We start from the raw sequence: 26,429 nt of genomic DNA on the forward strand, positions 1-26,429 counted from the left end.
TTTTCAAGGCATTCCTAAACTTCCTTTGTTTCTGTAATCAGAACAAATATCAAGGTACTTCTGATCTGATCCTTGTATTATAACAACTGAAAGTGAAAAATTCTGAGTTTAAATATATTATTATCTTGGATTTTTCATATATATTTAAGAAATCATATGATAAACTTAAAGCTATATAAGAATAAGAAGTTTGAGTGCCTCTGTTTTCCAATTGGTAAATGCTGAGTAAAATAATTCAGTTACTTAATAATTCAAACAACATCATTTAATATGAAAATATTATTAACAAGATTTATCGTTCACTTATTTAACTGAACAAGAACTCAAAATAAAATTTAACAGTTTAATTTTATTAATAAATACCTTTATGCTTTCTTTTAATTAACAAACAATAATTATTATAACAAATGTATTAAAAAATTATTTAATTTGCCACAAAAATTTATGGTATTGTAAACAAGATGATATACACAATTAAAAATAAGAATAACAAATTTGTGCCAGAATACACTGAAGTAAATGATGAACATTTAAGCAATATATTTTTTAATTATATTAATAATTGACAATATTCACACAATTAATAGTTAATTGTATTACAATAAATACCATGCAGAGTTAAAATAGATCTCTTTTAAAATATTTTTCCAAAATAGCGTAACATTCAAGAATCGTTGTGTAATAATAACAATTATATATATTTATTTAAATTTAATCACCAATTCGAGAAATTATATACAACAATCTGAACACCTATAGTATGCTTACAGTAAGTTAATTTCAAAGTTAACAAAATAACAATGAAAAAAACAGTTCTTAATTTATCTCTAAATCGCAAAGATTTAAACGAAATAAATACACTTCTTTAATAAAAATTATTAAATAAAAAACTTTAATTTATTCATATATAAAAAGAAAGAAGTTAAGAGTACATAATTTTAAGTATCAGAATAAATCTATATATATATATATATATATATATAGAGTTCTTTTTTCAGCAACATGGTGGATTGCTGGTATACATATTCCTCATAGATAGTATTTCTACAGTTAGCAATAATTAAGAGCATTTCGAAAAACTGTTCAACATGTGATCTTTTTTTTAAACAATTTTTCTAATCACTAACAAGCGTGAACAAGTGTAAACAACAGCACTGTCATTTGTAAGAAAAGTAGGACAAGCGTAAGAAAATTGCAATATTATAGTTTCTGAATGAATAAAAGATTGAGAGATTGTATTAATTTCAAATATGTTATCTTATTTAATCTAGTATTAAAAAGAAAATAAAAATATTTTTAATTAATCTAATTTAGTGAAAAGAATAGAGTGTGTAGACTGTAATTGGTTTGTACTTGAATATTAAAATCTACTTTGCATTTCATTGTTTCTAATATTGTGTTTAATATGACTATTAATGTTTGACAGAATCAGGTACAGATTTTATATTCAACATGTCACATTTCAATATTACTGTTATTTTAATTCTGATGGATTATGAAAAATATTTTTATAATATTTTTGTCAATGGTAGTTGGTGATGAAAATTATTTAAAACAATTAGTTTTTTATATGACTAAACTGAACCAAATTTAATTAATCAGCACTTTCAAACCTCACACAATAATACTTTTAGCTATCTTCAGAAGCTGAAGTCATGTCAGCTTCAGTTACTCAATATGGTTGCAAGAGTAATGAAAGAAAACATTCTCATCATCATTTTGAATATTGTAAATTTATTAAAAAACAGTAGTTATTATATAATTCATATCTAATTTAAAAATCTAGTGGGCCACAATGTTCAAAGGAGAAATCACATGACTATTCTAACAACTTAATTTTCTAGCTCAAAAGTTTCTAACATTCTCACTACGGGTCTGTCAGGGTCAGGCCTACATCTACAGAACTGATAACATGGAAAAAGGGATTGATCTAGGATAAGAAAGATGTAGTTGGTGAGAATGGTGATCCGTCCTAGGAGATACCATAGTATAAGACAAAAAAATCGACCCAGAAGAGAGTACAAGGTGTGGTCCAAAAGTGATTACATCCTACCTGTAATTCCTGGGTAGTTGAGGTTATTTTTACTGAGAAGGGAGCCACTAATTAACAGACTGTGTTATCAGCTTAAGTGTATGCTGCAAAAAGTTTTTTTTCCAGGAATTAAGGAACCATATGAAACAAAGCTCAGGATTAGTAAAAAATACCCTTATCCATACTTAATTATGTGATATCAGAAAGTATCTGACTGAACTTTAAATCATTCTTATTTGAAATGACCATTGAAATCTGGCTGTTAAATATTGATATATAATTTAACATTAAGTTGCACATATAAAATCTATTACATAATATACAACACATGTTAAGTATAATTTTACTTAGCCTTAACTAATGTAAAAATAAGATAACAAAAAAATTAATAAAGTAGTAGTTTACTAAAATATATATAAGCAGCACCTATCAAACAGGGTTTTTACATTAAACTCTGTTATAACATAACTAATTGTTTTATTTCAATATTTATTGCACTGTGGTGGTTCATTATCAATTTTTCTGTTATTGTATTATGTTTACTTTTCTGAATTTTAACTTAAGTTTACTTATAACTATACCAGGTGTGTTAATATGAAACCGGAATTTTCCCATAGATGGCCTTAGCTGTCAATATAGTTACTGTCAAACCACATCACTGATGCCATTTTCTTTCTTTGACAGCTGAAAAAAATTTTCAACTTGCAACAATACAAGTTTCATACAACAACATAGTTTTAATTAGTGTTGAACATGTCAAGTTTTGTACCTACAAACTACAATTTGCGGATAGCATTTAAAGAAAACTACTGCAGAATAGCATCCAATGCTTGTCAAAGCTTACGATGAGCATACTGTTGGTAAATCACAGTGCTTTGAGTGATTTAAAAAATTCACAAGTGGCGATTTTGACGTGAGAAATGAAGAATGTGGAAGACCACTGAAAAAGTTTGAGGGCAGCGAATTGCAAGCATTGTTGGATGAAGATGATGCTCAAACACAACAACAACTCACGGATCAATTAAATGTAACATGAGAAGTCGTCTCCATACGTTTGAAAGCCATGGGAAAGATCCAGATGATGGGAAAATGAGTTTCACATGAGATGAATGAAAGACAGCAAGAAAAAAAACACTTGCGAAATGCTGCTCGCCAGGTACAAAAGAAAGTTATTTCTTCATTGAATTGACAGGTGATGAAAAGTGGATTTATTTTGAGGATCCTAAGCATAAAAGATCATGGGTAACTCCAGGCGAACCATGGACATCGATTTCAAGGCCAAATTGCTATGGAAAGAAGAAAATGCTCTGTGTTTGGTGGGATTAGAAGGGATTTATTATTGTGATCAATTATGAGTTGCTAAAACCTGGCGAAACTATTCTTAATCAAGTTGTCAGTTTGTTCAAGTAACAAGAAAATTCTTTTTTAACATTTGTTTGTTTATCAATAAAATATTAAGAGAAAAATAGCAAATTTTCATCATAAATTACAATCATATGGAAAATGAGTAGCAGAAAATGATGTAGATGGAATTTATAAAATGATGTGGAAATGAGTAGTGTTAGAGGCTTTGGATAATTGAAAAATTCTATTGCTGTTTTCTGTGATTTATTGAAGATTTCTGTAAATGATTTTTAATGTCGATATACTGCTTAAAAACTAAGATTATAGTTCAATTAATGAATCACAAAATGGATAACTTTTTTTAAAAATGTAGCACCAAAAAAGTTGAAATAAAGTATGAAAATGTTGTAGTTAACGGTTCTGACTAACAGAGCTCCTTGTGTTCTTCATTAATCTCAGTTCTTATTGTTATGTAAATCAAGGATTTCAAAATTAAGGTTTCAAAAATAAAAATAAACCTTTTTATCTTTAGAGTGCTGGTAAATCCAATTAAGGCCAATAATACAATAATCTTGGCAAAAGTTTGAAGATATTGTTAAATAACTCTCTTAGTTATTTAAAATTAATGATCTGCACTTCTCCCAAAATAGTCAAATTTCATTGTTATATAAACTGTGCAAATTTGTTCCTAATTAATGGAATAGGAATAATAATGAGAACTTAATTTTTGGATATGTAATTGGACTCTAAAATGGAGTGAACATCAACCAACTTTGAAAAAACTTTATAATGTATCTTTTACAGTAAAAACATTAATAAAAATAGTTTGAGTTTATTGGAAAAATAATATTTCAAAATAATTATTTCTGTCAATATAGTTTTATAATGTGGAAATTCTACTTTAATATGGGTGGGAACACTTGTTTATTGATTCTATCTAGTATTCAAACTTAAAATTAAGTTTGTTTAGCTTAGGGCTGGAAGAATTATAATGAATCTTGTTTTTCAGTATTTGCAGCCTTGGGATTCTCAACAGTATCATGTATTTATATGAAACACTGATATTTAATTTTTATAGATTTGAATGAGTTTTCTCTTATTCAAACCATTAGGATACTAGACATATATATTTAATTAATAGAATTATTTTTGAAACTTTTCATTATATGAAAATGAAATCAATTAAGAAAACAGAATTAATTAGAAAATGGTTACAGATAATAGCTGTGTATTAGAATATATGAATGAATGATCCTTGCACAAGTTCTAACACAATGCCGAGTAGCAGGAAAATTATTATTTATGACACATATTAAAAAAAAAAATTATTGATATTTTTAGAAATTTTTGTATGATTCTGTTTTTAAGTTACCATAACATTTACATATGTAATCTCTAAGTAATGTATAATAAGTTACAATTAAGTAAAGAAAACAATTTTAAAATATAATATTCTTATTACTGAGAGAATATTTTAATGTTCTTAAAATTATTTTACAACATTAAAATATGAAACATTTTTATTAATAACTGAACATTTTTAAAAATATCTTCAATAGCATAAAATATGGATTAATATTAATTTTTTGAACACAAGTTATGTTTTTCTCGGGATAAACTATTCTTGAAAATGAATAGCTGGCAAAGTAGACTTAATTCATTTGTTTAATAATATCAGATATTTATTTTTTTGACTAATTAAGGGTACTTGCACATGATTCAATTTTTATTAGTAAAACAAAGGTTTTTATTCTAGTTTTGTAAAGACTGTATGGTACCGTCTAACTTTAGAATAAAAAATAATCAAATTCAAGATTCTTTGAAAATTCTGAAATACAACTGTAGTTGTATAGAAAATTTTCATGATTTAGCAAAGTCAGATTTCTGTATAATGATTATTCAATAAAAATATAGGCAGGCACATATTTATAAATTAATTAAAAATATGGTATGCATAAGGTCAGACAGTGAATTTCAGAAAATGCAGTAAAATGAGTACCATCTGCTTAGTGATAGAATAACAGCAGTGATTATTCTCAAGAGGGAGAAATTTTCAAATCGAATAATATAATTACTAATAGTGAACTAAAGTGATAAGAAATGCCCTTTATTCATATAAAATTATATATTGTTTAATTATTTGAAAAATTCAGATATTCTTTTTTGAAAATAAAATTATTTTTTAACGTAAAAAAAAAATTGATCTTTTTTTGTACATACAATGAATGAACAAATAGTTATTTTTGAAAAAAAAAATTCAGAGGGAAATGCCTGATGAGAGCAGGTGATAAAAAATCAAATATTCATTCTGATCGTTAAAACAAATCTCAACAGCAGAAATAGAGAAAAGTAAATGTAAATACAAAAACTAAAAAGTAAATAAATTAATAAAAAAAAAAAATGAACAGCAATAATAAATAATTAATTGGAACAAAAATACATTACTTATTAAAAGCTATACAAAACAATTTAAAAAAATATATATATATACAATATTACGTCGAACAATCTAAACTAAAAGTAAAAAAGCTCAAATAAATTAAAAAAAACAAAAAAACAATTAAAATACAGTCCAAAACTTCTTAAACTTGCAATCAAACTGATCCAAAGACTAACTGGTGTAAGTGATTTGAACTCTGTGCTAATCTTTCACTTTCAAATTGGATTGTCCAAAGTGATATTACATAATTTTATTCTTTTTTTTATAAATATAGATAGAAATACTATTTTTTTTTAGTTTCATAAGAGTGAAAATTTTTCATTTAGTAGAGGTTTTCTAACATTTCCCACTGTAAACTGTTTGATTGTATTTATACATTTAGACCAACAAAGAATTTAAATAAAAAATATGAGAATATAATTTGTAAAAAAAAACAATGAAAAATTAGAAACAGAATTATTTATCTATTTTTCTTTTTAAGTGGTCTAGAGATGTAGTCTTCATAAAGTATATGAAAAAGATTTTATCGTATTTATTAGCTACTTTTTATTAAATAATTATAAATTATAAAATGGTTCTTCGGTAATAAATGCTTCCACATAAACTGTAAACTAACAAATAAACTGTTTGGATTCTAGACAAAATAATTTCTATTTCAGCGAATGAATCTCAGCAGGATGGGCACCTTATGACTGAAGCCTTAAAATAGTACATGATTTTGGCAGGAGGGTTTGTCTTTTATTATAATTCCAATGAAAGTTGAAAGTATTTTCTCACTGATTACTTCTCTTTAACTCCTTGATGTTAGGATAAACACTACGGCAATCCTCCCTCATGGGATTCTTCAGGATCTCTGTTTCAACTGAGGATTGCAAAATAGCAAAATAAGCCTAATGAGTAGATGTAATGCCTATTAGATAAACCAGGTCTACTTCTCAATGTAGGGTATACAAACATATTTAACTTTATTTCCAAATGTTCTGACTGTTATTTTAAGAAAGCGATTGATAAATAACAATATTAACAGTAAAATTCTCATTTTAAAAAATAATTTTATGTGGATGGTTAACTTGAAACGATTAGCCACCCATCTTCTAAAGAAAAGTGCACGATGATATTTAAGAAATCAAATATTTTTATAAATAGTAAATAAATATACACTAAAAGATAATTCATGATCTGGGAGTTCAGCGATATGAGCGTTGTAATGATACGAAACATTATTTAACAAAAAATGAGAAAATATGAATATATCTTTAATAAAGTGGTATAATCACCTATGTTTTGTTACATTACAAAATATTAAAGGTAATATTTAAACAATAACAGTTTATGCAATGGAGATTTACAAGTTTTCTTTTGACTGGAATAAATTTTTTGTTACCTTCTGATATTCTTCATAACAAAAGTTTCTTTATATTAGTTCATTATATTTGAATTGTATAAGTTTTAATTAATAAAACAATAAATAATTTTACCATTTAATTCTGCTATCTCACTTGTTCAATTAGAATGTGATATTTAATAGTATATATAACACAAGACAAAAGTATATGTGGTCATTAGCCTGAAGGGTGGTTTGACTTATCCATTGCTATATCATGTACTATACAAAGTCTAGACTGAATTATAGATATATCCTTACCCAAAAGTTATAAGATAGTAACCAGTTTCTTTTCTCTGGAAGCATAAATTACAAACTTTGTACATTAACCACATACTAATATCCATAGAATGAACATAAACACCATGTTCTCACTAACATTAATTTGTCAACTGTATTTGGTTGAAGCATATAAAATAAACAAAAAAAAAGAAAACTTTTTTCTTAAATGCCATCTAAAAACAAATTTTATCTCATTCTGCCATTAAGAAAATGAGTAAACTTGCAGGTTAGTTAATCATATATATATATATATATATATATATATATATATATATATATATGTTGCTAAAAAACGCTTTACATAATAGCCTGCTTGAATAGTTCATAATGAAATAAAAAAGTAAATTCTTTGTACTAAAATTGCATCAGCAATAATGAAAAACTCAACAAAAAAAACTTAACTCTAAGACAAATAAAATAATGGAATGTGGCTAACAAAACACTATTGATATTTTACATAATTATTGTAATATCAATTGAAAACAAACATTTACAGTTATCAAAAATATATGCGATGAGCAAAATGTATCAGGGTTCTTTTGGTAAGATATGAGGACAGTCTGTTTAATACTAAAAATAAAATAAATATATTATACAAAATGTACAGTATATCTGATTTATTACAATTGTTCAATCCCCTTCAAGGAATTCACGTTCAAGTGCTGCACCCATCATGTTCCAGTCACCATCACTAATTTCATCCGGAGGTTCATTACTACCAACACTAGCACCACTACCTTCATCCAGTTCAACATCACTAGGAAAGTCTTCACCTCTTCTAAACCTTGAATTAAGAGATTCATCTTCTTCTGTATCAGGTGCAGTCTTTTGTCTTTTACTACCCCAACCTCTAACATGTTCACCTGTTAATAAAAAAAAATATATGTATAAAAATAAAAATTTAACATATGAAAACACATACACCAGCAAAAGTCCTCTTACAAGGTCTGTTCAAAAAATAACCAAACTTTTGTAATTATGCGCCAACAGAGATATTTACTGACGTGTGGCTGGTAGCATTGTGTTCTGCATAACCTCCTCTCTAACCACATGTTCTTGTATTGGTGATATCTTGTTTAGTTATGAGTTACTGTTAATTGAGTGCAACGAATTTAAGTGTTAGTAGTGATTTTTGTAATATGCGTTTTTCAGGAGCAACGATACAATATAAAATTTTGTGTGCAACTGGGGAAAATTTTCAAGTTTTGAAACAAGCTTACAGAGGTGATACTCTGGGTCGTATGCAATTCTGCAAATGGTTTTCACAATTTAAAAGTAGTAGTCAGTCAATTGAAGATCCCTTGACCAAGAAGGCCTTCGACTTCAACTGATGACACACGTTCAGAAAACCAATGATCTGGTGTGTGAAAATTGCTGATTTACTGTCACAGAACTTGCAGAAAGGGTTAGCATCTCAATTGGATCATACCATGGCATTTTGACTGAAAAATTGAACATGCATTGAGTTACAGCAAAGTTTGTTCCTTGTTTGATGATTGAACAGCAGAAAGAAAATCAAGTAGACAATTGCCAGCAACTCCTTGAACAAGCTGATGACGATGAAACTAAATATCTCCATTGGCACGTAATTAAAAAAGTCTGGTTATTTTTTGAACAGACCTTGTACTTTTATAAAAAGGGCTTCTGAATCTTTGAATTCATCTTCATTTAAAATACATATGAAGGTGATAAAAAACTATCCGACCTTGGCTCATTAAACAAAAATACTTAAGCTATTTAGTTAAATGACTTGTTCCCTTTTGATGCAAAACTTATCCCAGTGATGTATTATTGTTGGAAGTATTTTACAGTAATGTTTAGTAAGCACCATAAGTCCTCTTATCACATCTCTTTTGATCTCTTCTATGTCTTCAAATCTCTTTCCTTTAGACACAATTTTAAACTTAGGAAAGAGCCAAAAATTGCAGGGAGCCATGTCTGGTGAGTAAGGACTAAGGAACCTGCTAAAGTTAATCGATCCTGTGTTTTGGCCAAGAATCTCTGGATAAGTTATCATGAATGGAGTAGTCCATGCATGATAATGAGATCTGTTAAAATTAATTGCACTGAGCCAAATGAAATTACTACTTCATCTTCAAGCAATCTAATTGTTATTTGATGGTCATTTATCACCATCTGATGTACTTGCTCGATTTTTTCACCAGAGCATTTGTCATTTTTAACAGATGTTTAGCCATTTTGGAAATAGTGATACCACTCTTTAATCTGTGTACATTCATAGCTTAATCACTGAAAGCTGTTTGAATCTTCCTTACTGTCTCTACTAGCTTGTCACCAAGTTTCTGACAAAATTTAATGCAAATTTTCTGCTCAACCCTTCAGTCATCTTTAATGATAACAAAAACATGACAAGCATTACTCACATGATTTACTTTCACGGATGATAAGCATTAATTTTTGTAATGGCAGTAAAATAGACTCAACAAACATGAGCTCCTTCCCTATGCTACAACTGGTTACTAAAATAAAAAATAAGGTTGGATACCTTTTGATCACACCTTGTACAGTAGAAACAGACACAGATATTTTTGAAAGTAAATATGATCCTTTTACAAGAATTCTTGTGATTAGCAAGTATATTAGCTGAGTACATTACTCAGTATGTCTCTTAAGTCCTTACTAATTATAAATAAAATATTATGCTCATGAAAGTTTAAATTTCATAGAAGAATATTTCTTTATTAAGACTTATTAGCTTTGTAAAAAAAAAAGTAAAATACTGATGAATTTATAAATTACATAATGGTAAATTGAATTAGTGACTGTTTTTTTTATTTATCTTATCTTTAATTTCCAATAAGATTTGTTTTTCAGTTAATTTATGTCATATATTCTTGTTTCATTTCATCAGGGACCATTATATTTTTTCCTTTTTAATTGAAAGCAAAAATAAAAATAATTTATCATATTTAAAAGAAAAAAATTTAATACACAAAAATTTAGTGTAAAAAAAGGCTAATAGATAAGTACAAAATGAACCTTACTGATATAACAATATTATAATCATTGATTAATAGTAAGAAAAAATCACAGTTATATAATAAATAAAACAATATACTACTTATGATATACGATTACTAAATTAAATTTAGAAGTTTATTATTAGTAAAAGTAAATGAAAGAAAAGCAACTGGAAGGAGAAAGAAAAAGAAAAGAGAAAAACAAGCAGCTGTGTCAGAGGAAGAAGAGCAATGAAATATAAATAAATCAATCTATTGTGCATATGAGTCTCTAAATTTTGTAAAATGGCCTGAAGTCAATAATTTTGTTCAATTTATGAAATGGTCTTAACATTTTAAACAAACAGGATTTATAGTAAGAAGCTGTTCAAGTAAACAGCTTGTGAAATAAAAGATCTAAAGAATAAAGTACATAAAGATTTAATGAACTAAACAATTATGGAATTTGGATATTGTTATTTAAAGCAGTACACAAAATTAGCAAAAGATTAACTGATCTGTGAATTTTTAGGAACTGAAATTTGAAGACATTAAGGTATCAGTTGAATGAATCAAAGCAAAATAAGCAATAAAATTTGTTGAATAAAGGTATCTCAGTAATTTATTTTTAATTTCCTCAACAACATCTACTATACCTTAATGAAAGAACTACACACTAAAACTGCATATCCTAATTTGTTTTTAAGGAAGGAATAGGTAATCATAGTATAACATTAATACCATTAAAGAGTTTATAATTTAATGAACTAAACAATTCTGGAATTTGGTATTGTTATTTAAAAGTATAAAACCAAGCATTATTAAAATTATTTAAAACACTAGATAAATAGCTTATAAGATCAAGATAAGAATCTACCATCACAATAAGATCTCTGATTCTAGTCATATTATCAAAATTTTGACCACCCCATTTTTTTCCTAGTAAAATCTAACAATTTTGTTTTAGAAATATTTAGTGCTCCTTTATTTATAAAACATTCATTAATATAAGTCCTTTTGCAAAAGAACACAGCTTTCAAAATGCAGTAATGACCAGTAAAGTTTCACATCATTAGCAAATAAGAGAACTTTGGAAGTTGAGGTGAGTCAGGATCATTAATTAAAAGAAGGAACATAAGTGGGCATATGTTCGAGTCAGTGGCACAAAAGAACTCTTCATACAAGTTGCAAGATCTCAAAATATTGAAAACTGATATCCTGTCAGTTACATATGTTAAAAAATAGAGAAATCAAACCATCTATTAAAGCATAAATACCTGATTTACTTAAAAAGGTTTTTTAAAACCTACGAGAGTTGATCAATAACAATTAAAGAGACAAATGACTAAAAAAATTATTATTTTTTCATCAACAATGAAGCAAATGTAATTTTCAACATAATCCTTAGTTTTTTACTTAAAAAGTAATTTGCTTTATAACTAATTTGCATAAAAACTTCTTTTAAAATCTATGAGGGTTGATCAATAATTAAAGAGACTTTTTGCTTAACTTGCCAATTCCAGTAGAAAATAATTGTTCACTTCAGTGTCAGCAATTCTTGTACCGTTCTTGAGTCATTCCACCTAATTTAAATTGTTCGATTTGCTTATAAAAACTTGTACAGTTAATAGTTTTTACTGTTCTGTTTTAACACATATGAGTGAATTTTGGCCAGTTTTACATTTTCACAAAATAAAAATCTTACCACAGAATGCTAATATCAAACAGCAAATATATTCTATATCAGTAGAAATTATTTAATAGTTTATTCTTTTAAATAGTTTTTCTTCTGTTGCCATTTTTCTCTTTAATTGTTGAATGTCCCTCATAGATAAATAATATCAATGTGTGACCTTGGTCATCTAGCTTTGATGAAACAAACTGAATAAGAGACAACAAACTAGAAATGGTAAAATCATGCTGAAAGGGGAAAAGTACATGTTCATGGTTCAACACTTTTATAATGATTCAAAAATATTTGCAACAGTTTAGAATACAAATGGATCTAAAATGTGATATAATGTGACTGTTACCATATTTAAATACAGGCATTTTTCTTATGAACTTCCATTTTTTTTTGTCTTCAATGTAGATTAAAGATAAAATATAAGGACATACACAGAATATCTTTAAATCATTTTAAAATGTATAAAATCCTTTTAAAATTTTTAAATGTTGACGAACTGTTGAAGTTAACTCATCTGCTGTAAAGTATTTAACATTTAAAATATTACATTACAAAAAACATACATTGTTAATCACTGGATCAATACATAATTAATTTTTCTGATAAACAGAAGAAAAGTACTGTGGATGTAAGTAGAAGTTATATTCATTCAAAACTATGCATTGTTCTCTTTCTATGCTGAAAACAGGTAATATTTTATCTGTTTTTATTTCCTACTTAGAATAATTTTGCAGAAAGATGTTCTGTATCTGAAGTTCAAACAATAAATAGGAAATATTAAATAACTGTTGAAAGATTTTCCATCTCTTGTAGTGAACTGTATAATTTAAAAAAAAAAGTTATATCATAGATGTTATAGTTTATTTTTTCAACAAAATTAGTAATATTTGCTCCAAAACAGAAAGAAAATATTGTTTTATGGTTTTACATGGGGAAAAAATTATGCAAGACTGCAAAAAATTATATCACAAAAACCTCATAAAAATAAAAAAGACCTCCGCCACATAAAACTGTGCAAACTGAATACTTCTTTTTAGACTAGAAGAAAGAAAATACCATCGCATACTGAAATGTATATCAGTGGATAAAAAAACAAACGTTGTTGCAGACATGAAAATATTCCTATTACCTTGTTGGTGGCATGCTATTCAGGGAGGATTTCAAAAACTTCATTTTACAGGATATTACAAAAAGAAAAAAATTCACTCATATAACTCCCATCCACCCTACATGGGACTACTGCCTTCTATTTTTAACAGTAAATGCATAGCCGCATGCATGAGTGGATATATACTTTATGTAATTAATATTTTATGCTTTCAATACAATCATACTCACAATATCAGGAATATTTTCTATCATCTCTAAGCTAATTTTGATACAGATGATGCATCATCTAAAGAATTGACCAAAACAATATAGCAAGACCACTACAATTAGCTTAGCCTCATTTTTTTACAACAGTTTGTGGTCATTTTAAAAAATTAAATATGTTTTTGTATCCTTTGATAAATATAAGTCCAATATATTTCTCCTACTAACATCTAGCTGAATTGTATTTCTGATAATTTGAATAATTTTTGAAGTCCTCTATAATCTGAACTATTATGTTTACCAGGAGGAGAGTCATATATTTGAGGACTTAATGAAATAATCTGGGAATGAAAAAGCAACATTTTATTAGAAATTAATATATTGATATCTCAAAAGTTTGACAATTTATAAATTTATTGAGAATATACAATATTAAAATTTCAAATTAATGTAAATGTATTTAAACATTTTTAAAATGGCAAGATGTTTTCTAATGACTTACCAATTTTGATAAAATTTAAAAGGAAATTTTATAGTGACAGTGATTTTAAATATCATCATCTGTCAAGAAGAAATGATCAAAATCAGTTTTCTCAGTAATATTTTTTATTTCCTAAGTTGTTGAAAGGTTGTACTGTAGTACTTCTGGAAATTTGAAAAATAATTTGAAAAAAATCTTTTTTTATATTTAAAAAAAAATTTTTTATTAGTGAGACAACTTTTGTCTTCACGTGTTTTCATATAATATTGATCATATAATCATATTAATAACAAATTAACAATAGATTTAAAAAGATTCATACGTACATTCCTCAACAAATGTGAATATCAGAGAATACTGATCAAATGATGGTAGGAATATATTGTTCAGGAAGTGTACAAATAATTAGGATAATTACCAGTGACTAAAATTCAGTATTTAGTTGTTTTCCATCTAAATATGGTATTTCTACTTCGTTTCAGAGAATTACTAATTAATAGCTTTGTTAATGGTTCACCTACCATTTGATCCAGTCTTTGTACAACTGTCCATCACCCTCGTTCACTACCTCAATAACATCTGCTTTGTATATCTGTCAATATTTAAGAATTGCAAAGGAGCAACGAATCCAAGTGGGGAAAAAATATTTAAATAAATGTTTGCTGATATTCAGAAGTTGAGTAGTTTTTGAATTAGAGGCCTCCAAAATATCAAAATCTGGAAATCAAATTTTGTCATCATCACAATATTTTGTACTTGTACATGAGAAAGTAAAAAGAATAACTACTATTCTAAAATACACTTCTTGAATTGTTAAACAAATTAGCAAAATATATACCACGTTAATTTTAGAAGCCCATTATGTTCTGTACTCTAATGAGATTTGTGGTAAATAAAAAGTGTAGCTATAAAATTGTTTATGAAGATATGAACCTCTTCTAATCGTTAATGAGAAATATCTTTTTACCTAACAAATATATAGCTAAAAACTATTACCTGCTAATGAATCTGCCGAACTTGAACTCGATTCATCTTCTTCAGTCACAACGGTTTGAATTTTTCTTTTATTCGATTCTGCCTTTCCTTCTCCATCACTTTCTGATTCATTACAGATATCTTCGACTTCAGCATCCATATCTGCAATGTCTTCAGAAGAGAATGACATTAAAGGGTTTATAGTATCCATGAACCTACCGCTAGGTGTTCGTTGTCTTTGAGCTGGAACTATGGGATTTGGTGTGTTGGGTGTGTGGGTTGGACTCACACAATGAGGAGGAGGGTGTCTTGAACTTGTTTTTTCACATGTAACTGGAAATAATGATTCTTCTACTCTTTCCCAACGTTCAGCACACATCCATAACCAATCAGGTGTTACTACTTTAACATTTTTCAATTTTTTAACAGCGTTTACTTTAGCCGTACCGGTTCTAACAGCAATTAAATGTGTTATATCCTTGTCTAGTTCTTGAACGACCTCTGCACCTAAACTTTTGGCTATATAATATGCTTTACTCTGATCTAATGAAGCATTTGTTGGAACCAGTCCGCTAAATAATAAACGTGTTCCAGCCAAAACCTTTTTTCTTAGAGCTGGTATCACATGTTTTAAATCGGCTTCTTCTTCTTTTTTATCATAATTATCATAAAAATGTATGTGAACCTTTCTTAAAATTTCCTCCAAATAAAGAAGGTAATCATCACTCTCCTCAACTTCTAAAAGGTCATCTATTTTATCATCTTTCTCTGAATCTGTCCTATCACTCTCTTTAGGTTTTTTATCGTTATCTTCAGCTTCTTTTTCTTTTTCAGCAGAATCTTGCTCATTTTCACTGGTAGTGTTTTCGCTGGATTTCAGTTCTCCTTCTTCCAGTTCATTTTCTTTAACATCTTTCTTTTCCTTTTCTTCTATTATACATTTCACAGATTTATATGGAACTTTACTCTTTACTTTGGTACCTAAAACACAGAAAAAGAAAATGGACGTGAAAAGCCTTCAAAGTTCTATAAAATATCTTAAACAGAAAAAAATGTAAATAAAATATATGTATATGTTTTAAGTTCATATTTTAAGTGTTTTTATTACTGTAATATCTCAGGCCCTGTGCAAAAGTATTTGCATACACCTCGTATGGATTTTATGAATATATTTGTATTGTAAAATTATGTGTGTAAAATTTGAGTATGAATAAATAAATATGATAAATATATTTTTATTTATTTCATTAATAAGCAAATCTATAATTTTTTACTTTTTTCGAATAGAGTTATATGTTATATGGCAACACAATTTTCCAAAATATATTGGTCATGTCTCAGTAACAGTGGTGGGGCTGGATAAGATCAATTTTCTTATAAACTTGAAATTTTGTACTCGTGATACCACATTTACAAAATATATGGTTCATTAAACCAACTATAATACACCATAATGAATGGTGAAAGTTTTAAAATCTTTATTTAAATCTGAACTAGGTTTCACTTAAATTAACTTCTTACATAAATCAAGTATCTTCAAAGAGCATTATGTTCTTCTGACTCCTGGAAGTAGTATGTGTACTTTTTGTCTCAAAATATAGCACTGGGTCCTGAATTAGACTTAGGAGATGTTTGTTGTTTACAGTGTACTTAAAGCATATTTATGAATTAAACTGTTTGTTAGTTTAAAATATTGCTTCAATATGGTTATAATTCAAGTTGCCCAAATGAATCCTTAAATTTTTATCCTTTTCTTTATGTAATTTTTATTCTCCAATGTGTGACTTTTGCATTGTGGGCAATTTTTTAAGCACAGTTTGTTAATGTTAAGTGAGTGCTATGAATTTATTATCATTGTTTGTTTTATTCTGAGATTTGTGTAATATTTTATCTGTAAGTGTTCTATTGTATTGTATACATATTGGCATCAGCTAAATATTTTATTATGCTCTGATTGACTGTGAAAGTGAAATGTTATATTATGTTTTATGAAGCATGGTTCTGAATGGTAAGTTTATCTTTAATGGGATGATTAGAAGAGTTGTATGCAAAAATCACATTGTGGTATGTATTTGTAGATTTTGAAATAAGTTCTCTCTCTCTCTCTCTCTCTGTCTCTCTCTATACATGCATATATATATATATATATATATATATATACATAGGATGATTCCAAATTGTACCACATTCTCTCAGGAGATAATTCTATAGCCAAAATAGAAAAAAAGGTCATATAAACATGTCAAAAATGGTTTGTTAGCAAGTTTCATCATCAGTGTTTGAACAATAAAATGTAAATAAAAACAAATAGAAAATTTATCAGTAACAGAAAAAAATGACTAAAAAACAGTTAAAAAAAATAATAAAAATCATATAATTTTTAGTTTTTTTTCTAAAAATGATTAAATATCAAAATGGTTAATTGACAAAGCTAGAAACATTTTTTCAAAGCAGTTGCTCAATGTGAATCTATGTTACCTGGGGATATCTAATAGCATCATTATTATTCCAAATAGTAGCTCCAGCTTATAGTATGCAATGTTTCAATTCTTCTTGAGTACCAATAGATTAATGACTTCATCCAACCCCAAAGGAAAAAGTCTACTGACATAAGATCGAGTTGGCCATTTTACTGGTCTGTTTCGAACAAACCAATGCTAGCTAACTAAATATGTTATTTAAATGATTCATCACATCACAACATCGAATTGTTGTGGTTTAAGCATACTGTTTCTTGAACTCATCTCTCCTAAGCCTCAAATGCTTTACAATCCAGTACTCTTCAATCTGGATCATTCTCCTGGTATTCACGCACAGCAGCCAATCCATTTTTATTTACTTTACCATAAATTAACAACATATCCATCAACTATCCAGATGAAAACAAATTTGCTGTATTACCCATTGTGAATGACTGACTGAACAATAACAGCACAAACATCGCTTAAATAAATATTCAAATACTAAACACTAAACTTAATTGTTGATCAGCTGTTATTGCCAACCTATGAAAAATAAAGATTTTTTAGAAGGATATCTTTCAAATTTATTTTTTTTGATTTTTAGCATTTGAATGTAAATTTTTCTATTTAAAATCATATAATTTCTTCACATCCAGTTTGGATGTTTTGTTTCTAATTAAAGCTGGATTTCTCAAATTTGTGTTTAATTTTAATAGACATTATTTACATTAATTTCTTCAGAATTAAATTCTCTACAAAGTTAGCTACAAATTTTCATTTTTTATTGGTAGATTAATAAAGTTATTTTACTTTAAACCTAAAAAAAGCGTATGTTTCGACCAAAGGTTTTCATGTTTTACCCTGCTTTTCTTAAAACCTAAGTGAGATAGAGGTCTGGGACCCCTTTTATTCAATTTCTTAGATTATTAAACCACAAGGAAGCATAAAATTACCCCTCGATTTATACCTCAAAGATTTTAGTACGGTTTAATCTCACAGAGGGGGGCAAAAAGCAGGGCTATATGTTTTGCAAGCTGAAACTTGCTAACGAACCGTTTTCTGACTTATGTTTATATGAACTATTCTTATTATTTTTGGCTATAGAATCACTCCAGAGAGATTGCCATATATTTTGGAATCACTCTGTATATTATATGAAATATAAACCACCAAAACATAGTAATTAGATAAGTTAAACATACTATATTAATTTCTAATTACTAGTTTTCATGGTATCCTGCATCTTAAGTTGGTATTAAATTCTACATCCATTATAATAAAACATATTCTTTTAATTGTTTGAAATTTTATCTGAAATTACATTTTATATTTTGAAATGATATTATGATTGTACATGGAAATTTTGCTGTCCAGTACTGGAATGATCTAATCTTCAAAATGTGCATTTTTTCCTTTGTTCTTTTGTATTTTTCTTTGTTCCTTTGGTAAGTTTAAGTTATCTAATTACTGTGTTTTGGTGGTTTATATTAATATAACATTAAATATATAAATTTTTTTAAGCCAAAAACAGACAGATTATTATCATCTAAGAAACATGAGCAACATAATACTACTGTGTTTCAAACTATGAAAAACCGCAATAAAATTTTGAGATAAGACAACAACGCCATGACTAATAAAAAATGGTTTAGTCATATTAAACAAATAAATGATAGTCTTTAAATATATAATTGTAATGTATCAGACACATTTAAGTACAGTAACTTACAATGCACAAATGAAAGAGAAGGTAAGTAATGTAAGGATTATAAAGGTCTCCCACATTATTACAAAAGATTTTGTAAGTCAGCAGACATAAAATCCATTTCAAAAAAGGATGTTGTGTAAGATATTGTCATAGAAATAAATTATTAAGAAATTAACAGACTTCAAGTTATTATCTATCATATGTTAACTTAAATAAGTTAAGTATATGATAAGTTACTATCATATGAACCGCAAGTAATTAAGGGCAGAATCTGAAGGATTCCTCCAAAGATAAAAAGAAAAAGAATAAATTAAAGCTTACATAAAATTCTGATTTCAAGAATTTGAAAAGTTGTGATCATGAATTTTTTATAACTTTCATTAAAGCCTATAGATACTGCATGTGGTTTAAGAATAATAACTGTTATACAGTGATTATTTGAGTAAGTGGTGAATCCAAATTAGTTGCTGAATCATTTACGGTTAAGCTGATCACATGACATCTATCCATGGCTTTCTAGCAGTTTACCAAACAATTTTCTCAACTAGAATATTGGAAAATTTTCTACATTGTGTACTACAATCTGTGTTTAGAAGTCTCAACATAATAATGGTCTGAATAGAAGATGCTGTAGAATATGATTTACGAATTGTAATCAGCTGTCAGTCGATCCAATATAAAGTAAGTAATATTCTTATACAATTAATTTTAATAAAATTCTTCTTTAATAGTTTAACTTAATTTATGTTTCTCGCTACAACCTTTGGACGAAAACTACATGAATATCCATAATCAACATTTTTTTCTTATAGCATTATACCTAACATGTATAAAATTTAATGTAGAACAAAAAATAGAAAATTACATTTTTGATTTTTGTTGTTTTTTGTTAACCACTTAACCACTTCTCTGGTTTAATATATTTATTTCTTTAGTTTTTATTTAGTGAAATGGGGAGATTGAAACATTCCTACAGAATATCTTGATAAATGAACCTGTAACATTCTATTTACTTTTAATATTGTAAACAATGTTTTGCCTAATTAGGTATGATTAAACGGGAAACTTATACTTTTTCGCTTCCTTCCTTCATGAAATTAACTGAAATTTATAAAATTAATATAATATCTACTAACCTAATACATTTCTTGTGAAAATGATATTTGAGGAGATACAATTTACCATTAGATTTACAAATAAACTAATTAAATAAGCTGGATTTTACATCTGTAAGTCAATAAATTTAAACCTGATTAATTGGTAATAATTATGAGTTTCCTAGAGCAGAACTAACTGACTAAATAATACATACAATGAAATACAGCAGAGCAAGTAATGAAATACATTATAGGAAAGACAAAATGATTAGAATTGATAAAAATCTCTTAGCAATATATAAATAATGTTATCTTTCTAATTTCTATGAAGAACAGACATACTACTTTTGTAAGAATTTACAATTGTTGTTCACAGCAATAAATGTATTTCACATACCTTCAGCAAACTGTGAAAAATCAAATCCTTCCTTGTCATCATTTTCACACTTCGAAAGGCCAGGAGGAGCATGAATATCTCCAGTATGCCTAAAGAAATGATACGGCTTCACATGTATAAGATTGGGAGCAAAGTTCCAAACATCTTCTCTATCATCAATGATACAAACCAAATTGTCTCCACATGGAAACAATGCCCTTTAAAAAAAATTAAAATAAGAAATTAATTATATAATACTGTTCATATATTTCTTTACTTTGTTAAAAAGATTCTAAGGAGGATGTTGATAAAATAGGTGGAGGTAATATGAATAAAATTTTATACACATCTTTATTTACTTCCAATAAATAATTTACTTTTAGTTAATACTGGAATGCCTTCTAGTCTTAAAACATAAATGTTTACTTATCATTCTGGACTTTTTAGTCCTATAGTCAGCAAACCACTGAATGCTTGAATAGCCATGGTCCATAGTTATTAAGCCGTGGACAATTACAATTAAACCATTATTAGTGTATAAAAGAGAATTAAAAAAAAAATATAAATACAATATAAAGAAAAATATTTAAATAAAAAAATACAAAAGAAAAATTGCCAAAAAGGCTTAAAAACTATCTAGCATACCTAATTTTTTATTTATTTATTTTTTCAGATAAAAATGTTAAAATAACTGTTTAAAAACAGATATTTAAGAGAAGAATTTGTGTAAGGGTAGGTGACCAAAATGTATAGGAACTAGAAAAAAGGCGAGCCTACAGCTTGCTATGAAAATGTTACATGGTCTATATTTCATTACACATGATTTTGTTACATGTTTTTGCCAATTGTAACTAGATAACATTCATGAATTTAGTGTACTAACAACAACAAAAACTTTTACAACAAAAGGCTTCAATCAAATACTGAATATTTTCAGCTCTTTTTTGAGTTATAATTTTTTAAAAAAGCTGTAACCCCAATGTTTTCCTTTTTTATCCCCAAAACACAAATATAATTAATTTTAGATAAATCATTCTTATCAAGAAGTATAAATCGTTCGATTGAATGAACTGTTCACGTGCTTCATTTAAAATAAAAATGTAATCATATACAACAAAGAAACCGACGCACCATGCTTTTTATTGGAGAAAAATGCATGAATTTACTCAGTTTAGCTTTGTAAAGGCAAAATAGTTAAATTTTTATTCTTTGTAACCTGCACATATGTTACATGTTAAATAATAAAAAACCAACACTAAAACAAAAACTGTATAAATGGTATTAAATATAACAAATAAGTTTTTAATTGCGTTATATTTAGTTCTTATTTTAACAATTAGAATGATTGGATTATGCTAAAAAATATTTTTAATAATATTGTTTTTAAAATATCTACTTATGTATTAAATGTCTTATTTGTTATTTTGATATCTTTTGTTTTTGTTAACCACTATCAATTCTATAGAAATATAAAGTATAATAATTTATTCTTCTTTTTAAAAAATTCTATTATGTCTTGATTCAGGATAGCTGTTGACAGGTGTATACTAAGATGATATAAAAAACTGATTAAGCAAAACTGGAGAACTGCTGATGCGTTAGAATAAGAGATACCTGAATTGAGAATGGTGGTTACATTAAATTTTTTCTTCACTTGTTTTGTAAAAAGCATTAGTGAAATATTAGTACTGATATGTTTTTGTTTAATATACCTACACTAGATAACAATATTCTTTTTTTTACAATTATATATTTCAATTTCAGTTCTGATAAGAGATGAATATCTGCTTCATTAATATTTATCTGTTTACCTATTCTGTAATAAAAAACAACACAAATAGATTTTTAATTGATCTACATCTATACTTATGTGACATTCCTAGAAAGTAAAATATCAATTTTATTGTTTATTGAAGTTAAAAAGTGGCAATATTCATTTTAATAACAAACTTTCCAAGAAAAGATATCAGTAAATATTTTGACATTATTGAACTAAGGGAGTGAGAGTACAATAAAAGAGAGTATTTATATATTCAAAACCATTGTAGTTTTCATAATAAAATAAGTACATCTGTGCTGCAACAAAATCTTTATATATAAAAATGTTAAGTTTGTTTGTGTACACTTCAAAAACTCAAAATGTTCTGCACCGATTGAGCTCCAATTTTAGCACGATATATAACCTGCATCAAAAATTGTTTTTATCTATTTTTCGCATCAGTCACATACCCGCGACCGTGAGAAAACAGTTTTTTTAATGGTCAGCTGTGTACCAGTGACCGCGCCATCTGCCGGAAGCGAGGGGAACACTTGCCATATTAGCTAACGACAACCGTAGTCATATGTGAAACAATACCTGTTCCCAATTACATTGTTTATTAACAAATAAAAAGAAAAAGTATCCACTTGCATCTGATTCAGATTATTATACAATCTGAATTAAATATTCACTTTAATCGAGGTACTTTTGTGTGATCGTGTCGTGATCACACAATGTAAAGATGTCCTCATTCCTCGAATACCCATGATCCCGACTGATACACCATTTCAATTTAAAAGACTGCAATTCCCAATTCGATTGGCATTTGCAATCACAATCAATAAAGCTCAAGGTCAATCTTTAGAATTGTGTGGTTTAGATTTAGATGCGGATTGCTTCTCAAATGGACAACTGTATGTTGCGTGTTCCCGAGTTGGCAAACCAGATAGCCTTTATATCTACACAGACAGTGGGAAAACAAAAAAATATTGTATATCCATAAGTATTGCAAAATTAAACTTCTATGAAACATATGTTTTGTTTTGTTTCTCATTTCTCATCCATGCAACCACAATGTGCCACAGCGAAGCGTGGCACGGTACAGCTAGTAGGATTATAAAATTATAAAGAAATGATATAAAAATGATGATGATGATATAAAATGATATTACATCATGAAATATTGTTATATGTTACTAAATATTAAAACACTCTTTCCACCATCATCATATAATGAAAATATACTTTCTTAAAGGATAATTTCATTTTTATGAGTCTACTCTATTCTCTTTTCTAAATTAATATAATCTTCTAAAGTATTTGGATAACACTGAGGTAGCATAATGTTTTACTCAGTAAAATTGTTACCTTACTCACATCATTTTTCTTTACCACCATAAAAAGTTCATACATAAAACATTATATTTTGGAGGTTACTAGGATGATGCCAATATAACTTAATGAAAATAATTATTTTGTGTACATTAAAGTCCACACCATTTTTGTTTCTTATTAAAATTGTTACTAAATGGTATTCTATTTGGCTACTGATGAACAGGCTGTGTCTGTGAACTAACTAAAAATGAGTAGAGGGGCACATCCTAATATTATTAAATTTATATATAATCTTTGTTTAATCTTAAAATTGTTAATTAAGAAAATAAAATTACATTAATGATAAAGTAAATTAAAAAAAAAAAATTGTTATAATATTAGAATAATATACAAAATGATACATTTTTTAACAATGCATTTGTCCATGATAGTTGATGTTGAGATTGTTTACAACTATTAACTTTTTTAACTGACAAATTGATTAAATACGTAATTTCTGAAAACTCATTTCATTATGTTATAAATCACTTTTATGGACTAATCCTGATGTCAGGTGGGTAAGGCATACATTAAAATGAAGTTGAAAAATTTATCAGATTTAAATTGTACCTGTTCATTTAATATATTTTTGTAGTGTTATTTTGTGGTTTGTAAATTTAATAATGTCTGAACATGCTAAGATGTGGTCCTTTCTTAAGGGTTAGTAGATCATTAAAATTGTTATGTTAGAGGATTTGTGATTTATATGCGAGAACTTGGATTTTATTTTGATTTGTATTTATTTTGTATAGGCTTGTGTCAATAAGTGCAGTGTTATATCTTTTTCAAGTTAAATATATTATAATGTTCAGTTCTTTTATGCAGTACAGGTATGTTGAGTAGTTTGTGGATTACATTTCTAAGAAGAGGTAATTTATTTTGGTGGTGGTGACATTTACCAACCAGAAATGTTGGGAGACAGATTTGCGAATGAGAGTGTTTTTGTCGTGGTTGCAAATGAGAATGTCTGTCATTGTTGATTTTCTGAATATTTTTAAAGAGTATTTTTATTGTTTCTTTTCAATATATATATATATATATATATATATGTGTGTGTGTGTGTGTGTGTGTGTGTGTCACAGAAGGTGGGTGCAAGAGGGACTGAAAACATTATGAAATGAGTTTTTAAAAACCTTTGTATTTAACAGATTTTGATTGATATATCTTTTAAAAAGTTGACAGTTCTAATTAAATAACTTATAATATTAACCTAATATATAATAATATGTTGTTTATAAGTGATTCTTTATGTTTCTAATTGTTCATTGAAGCCTGTTTGTACCCAGAGACAATACATATATTGTATTAATCTGTTAAACATGAGACAAATGCTTTTACTGAACCAACCTTCTACTGGTTTGTTTGCTTATATCTGTTGTAAACATAGGTGGATTATAGTTATCAAAGGGTGAGACATGCATACAGCTTCATGGAAAATATAGTCTAAGATCTTTGGCTTACATTTAGCCTAATATTACAAAATACATTTATAAATACAAACAACATATTAAGAATTTCTACAGTTTGTAGAATTTTGTTCACCTTTAATATAAAAAAAAGGAAGTCAAAAGATCAGATAAAATGTTCAGATAGAGTTCATATAAAAAAATAAGATGTGAACATTTTATAAAGATAAATTAAATTATAAACAAAGTCTTACTTAAGATTTGCCATTTTAGAATTTGGATTAAAACATTCATCTCTTGAAAGTATACGATGTGAAAAAAATTTTCCTTCTGGATCAAGAAAATGAGCTATCATATGAGCATAATTACGAGCACCAAACGTACAAATATGTAATTCATAATACTTGCTCATCACAGTTAAAAATTGATGTGTTCCAGGTCTCAAACGTGTATGATACCAAGGTGACTTTGGTCCATATAACTGAAAATGGTATACATCCTGAAACAAACAGTTTGCAAATTATAAACTTATTGCAGCATAAATATTTCAAAAAATGTATTTATTCTTTTATAAAAAAAGACTAATTTAATACAACTCTGAATACTTGCAAATAGCTTTCTATTTCTTTATCTTTGAAATAGTTCCTTCCTCAAAAGTGATGCAATTTTTTTTTCTTTTTAAAGTAGTTAGGAAAACTGTTTACTATGCATTCAAACAGTTTATTGAATTCAAGTGTATTCTCAGTATGTGACCTTTAAAATAGTATAAATAAAATTTTCATGCAAATATTACTGACTCTTTTTATGTACTCAATTTCTGTGAGGTGATTTATAACGGTATTTCATACCGTTATAACTGAGTCTGCAGATTATAGAAAAAAAATTATAAACCATCAACATATATTAATCAATAAAGAAAATACTTCCTGCACAGATTTGTAATGAAATAGAATGACTGTGTTTTTTGACATGTTGCTATACAGTGAATAAACTATACAATGAATATTAAAGGTTAAAAGTAACTGCGGTTCAAAACCAGTTACAAAAAAATTAAAAGTAATAGAAAAACAAGGTCAGTTTAACAGAATTACATTGTGCTGCATAGAAAGACAATACAAAAAGAGGAATTCTGCATTTGGATAATGATTGAGGGACCATAAAAAATAAATGACTGGTTTACGGTACAGGTGATTCAAAGAAACGGGAAATTTTGAAAGTTGTATTGGTAGCCGTGGGCGATTGGTACCACTTGATAAGTGGCGCCAGCCTCTCTAACCTAACCTGCCATTTAGTTGTCATGGATCCTTGGAGTGGTGCGCAACGTGCATTTGATGTCAAAGCGTTTTAC

At 27.5% G+C, this 26,429-nt stretch overlaps 1 protein-coding gene across 2 annotated transcripts in view; it reads right to left on the reverse strand.

The window, feature by feature from the left end:
- Nucleotides 1-7,902: 7,902 nt before the first annotated feature.
- Nucleotides 7,903-26,429, reverse strand: part of Fcp1 (RNA polymerase II subunit A C-terminal domain phosphatase Fcp1) — a 30,650-nt gene continuing 12,123 nt past the window's right edge. Inside the window, exons 4-8 of one of the 2 annotated variants that reach the window (XR_012755633.1) lie at nt 25,336-25,580; nt 20,564-20,760; nt 14,921-15,880; nt 14,446-14,641; nt 8,219-8,345 (exon numbers count right to left, since the gene is read on the reverse strand). Coding sequence is in view for 1 of the 2 variants with exons in the window: in XM_075359520.1 (XP_075215635.1) it covers nt 8,113-8,345; nt 14,921-15,880; nt 20,564-20,760; nt 25,336-25,580 (1,635 nt within the window). In the remaining variant the exon portion in view is untranslated. Of the gene's footprint in view, nt 8,346-14,445; nt 14,642-14,920; nt 15,881-20,563; nt 20,761-25,335; nt 25,581-26,429 lie in introns of both variants that reach the window. The other variant, XM_075359520.1, reaches the window with a different exon arrangement.

Source organism: Lycorma delicatula, chromosome 3 (assembly GCF_047948215.1).
Source record: "Lycorma delicatula isolate Av1 chromosome 3, ASM4794821v1, whole genome shotgun sequence".
Taxonomy (NCBI): domain Eukaryota; kingdom Metazoa; phylum Arthropoda; class Insecta; order Hemiptera; family Fulgoridae; genus Lycorma; species Lycorma delicatula.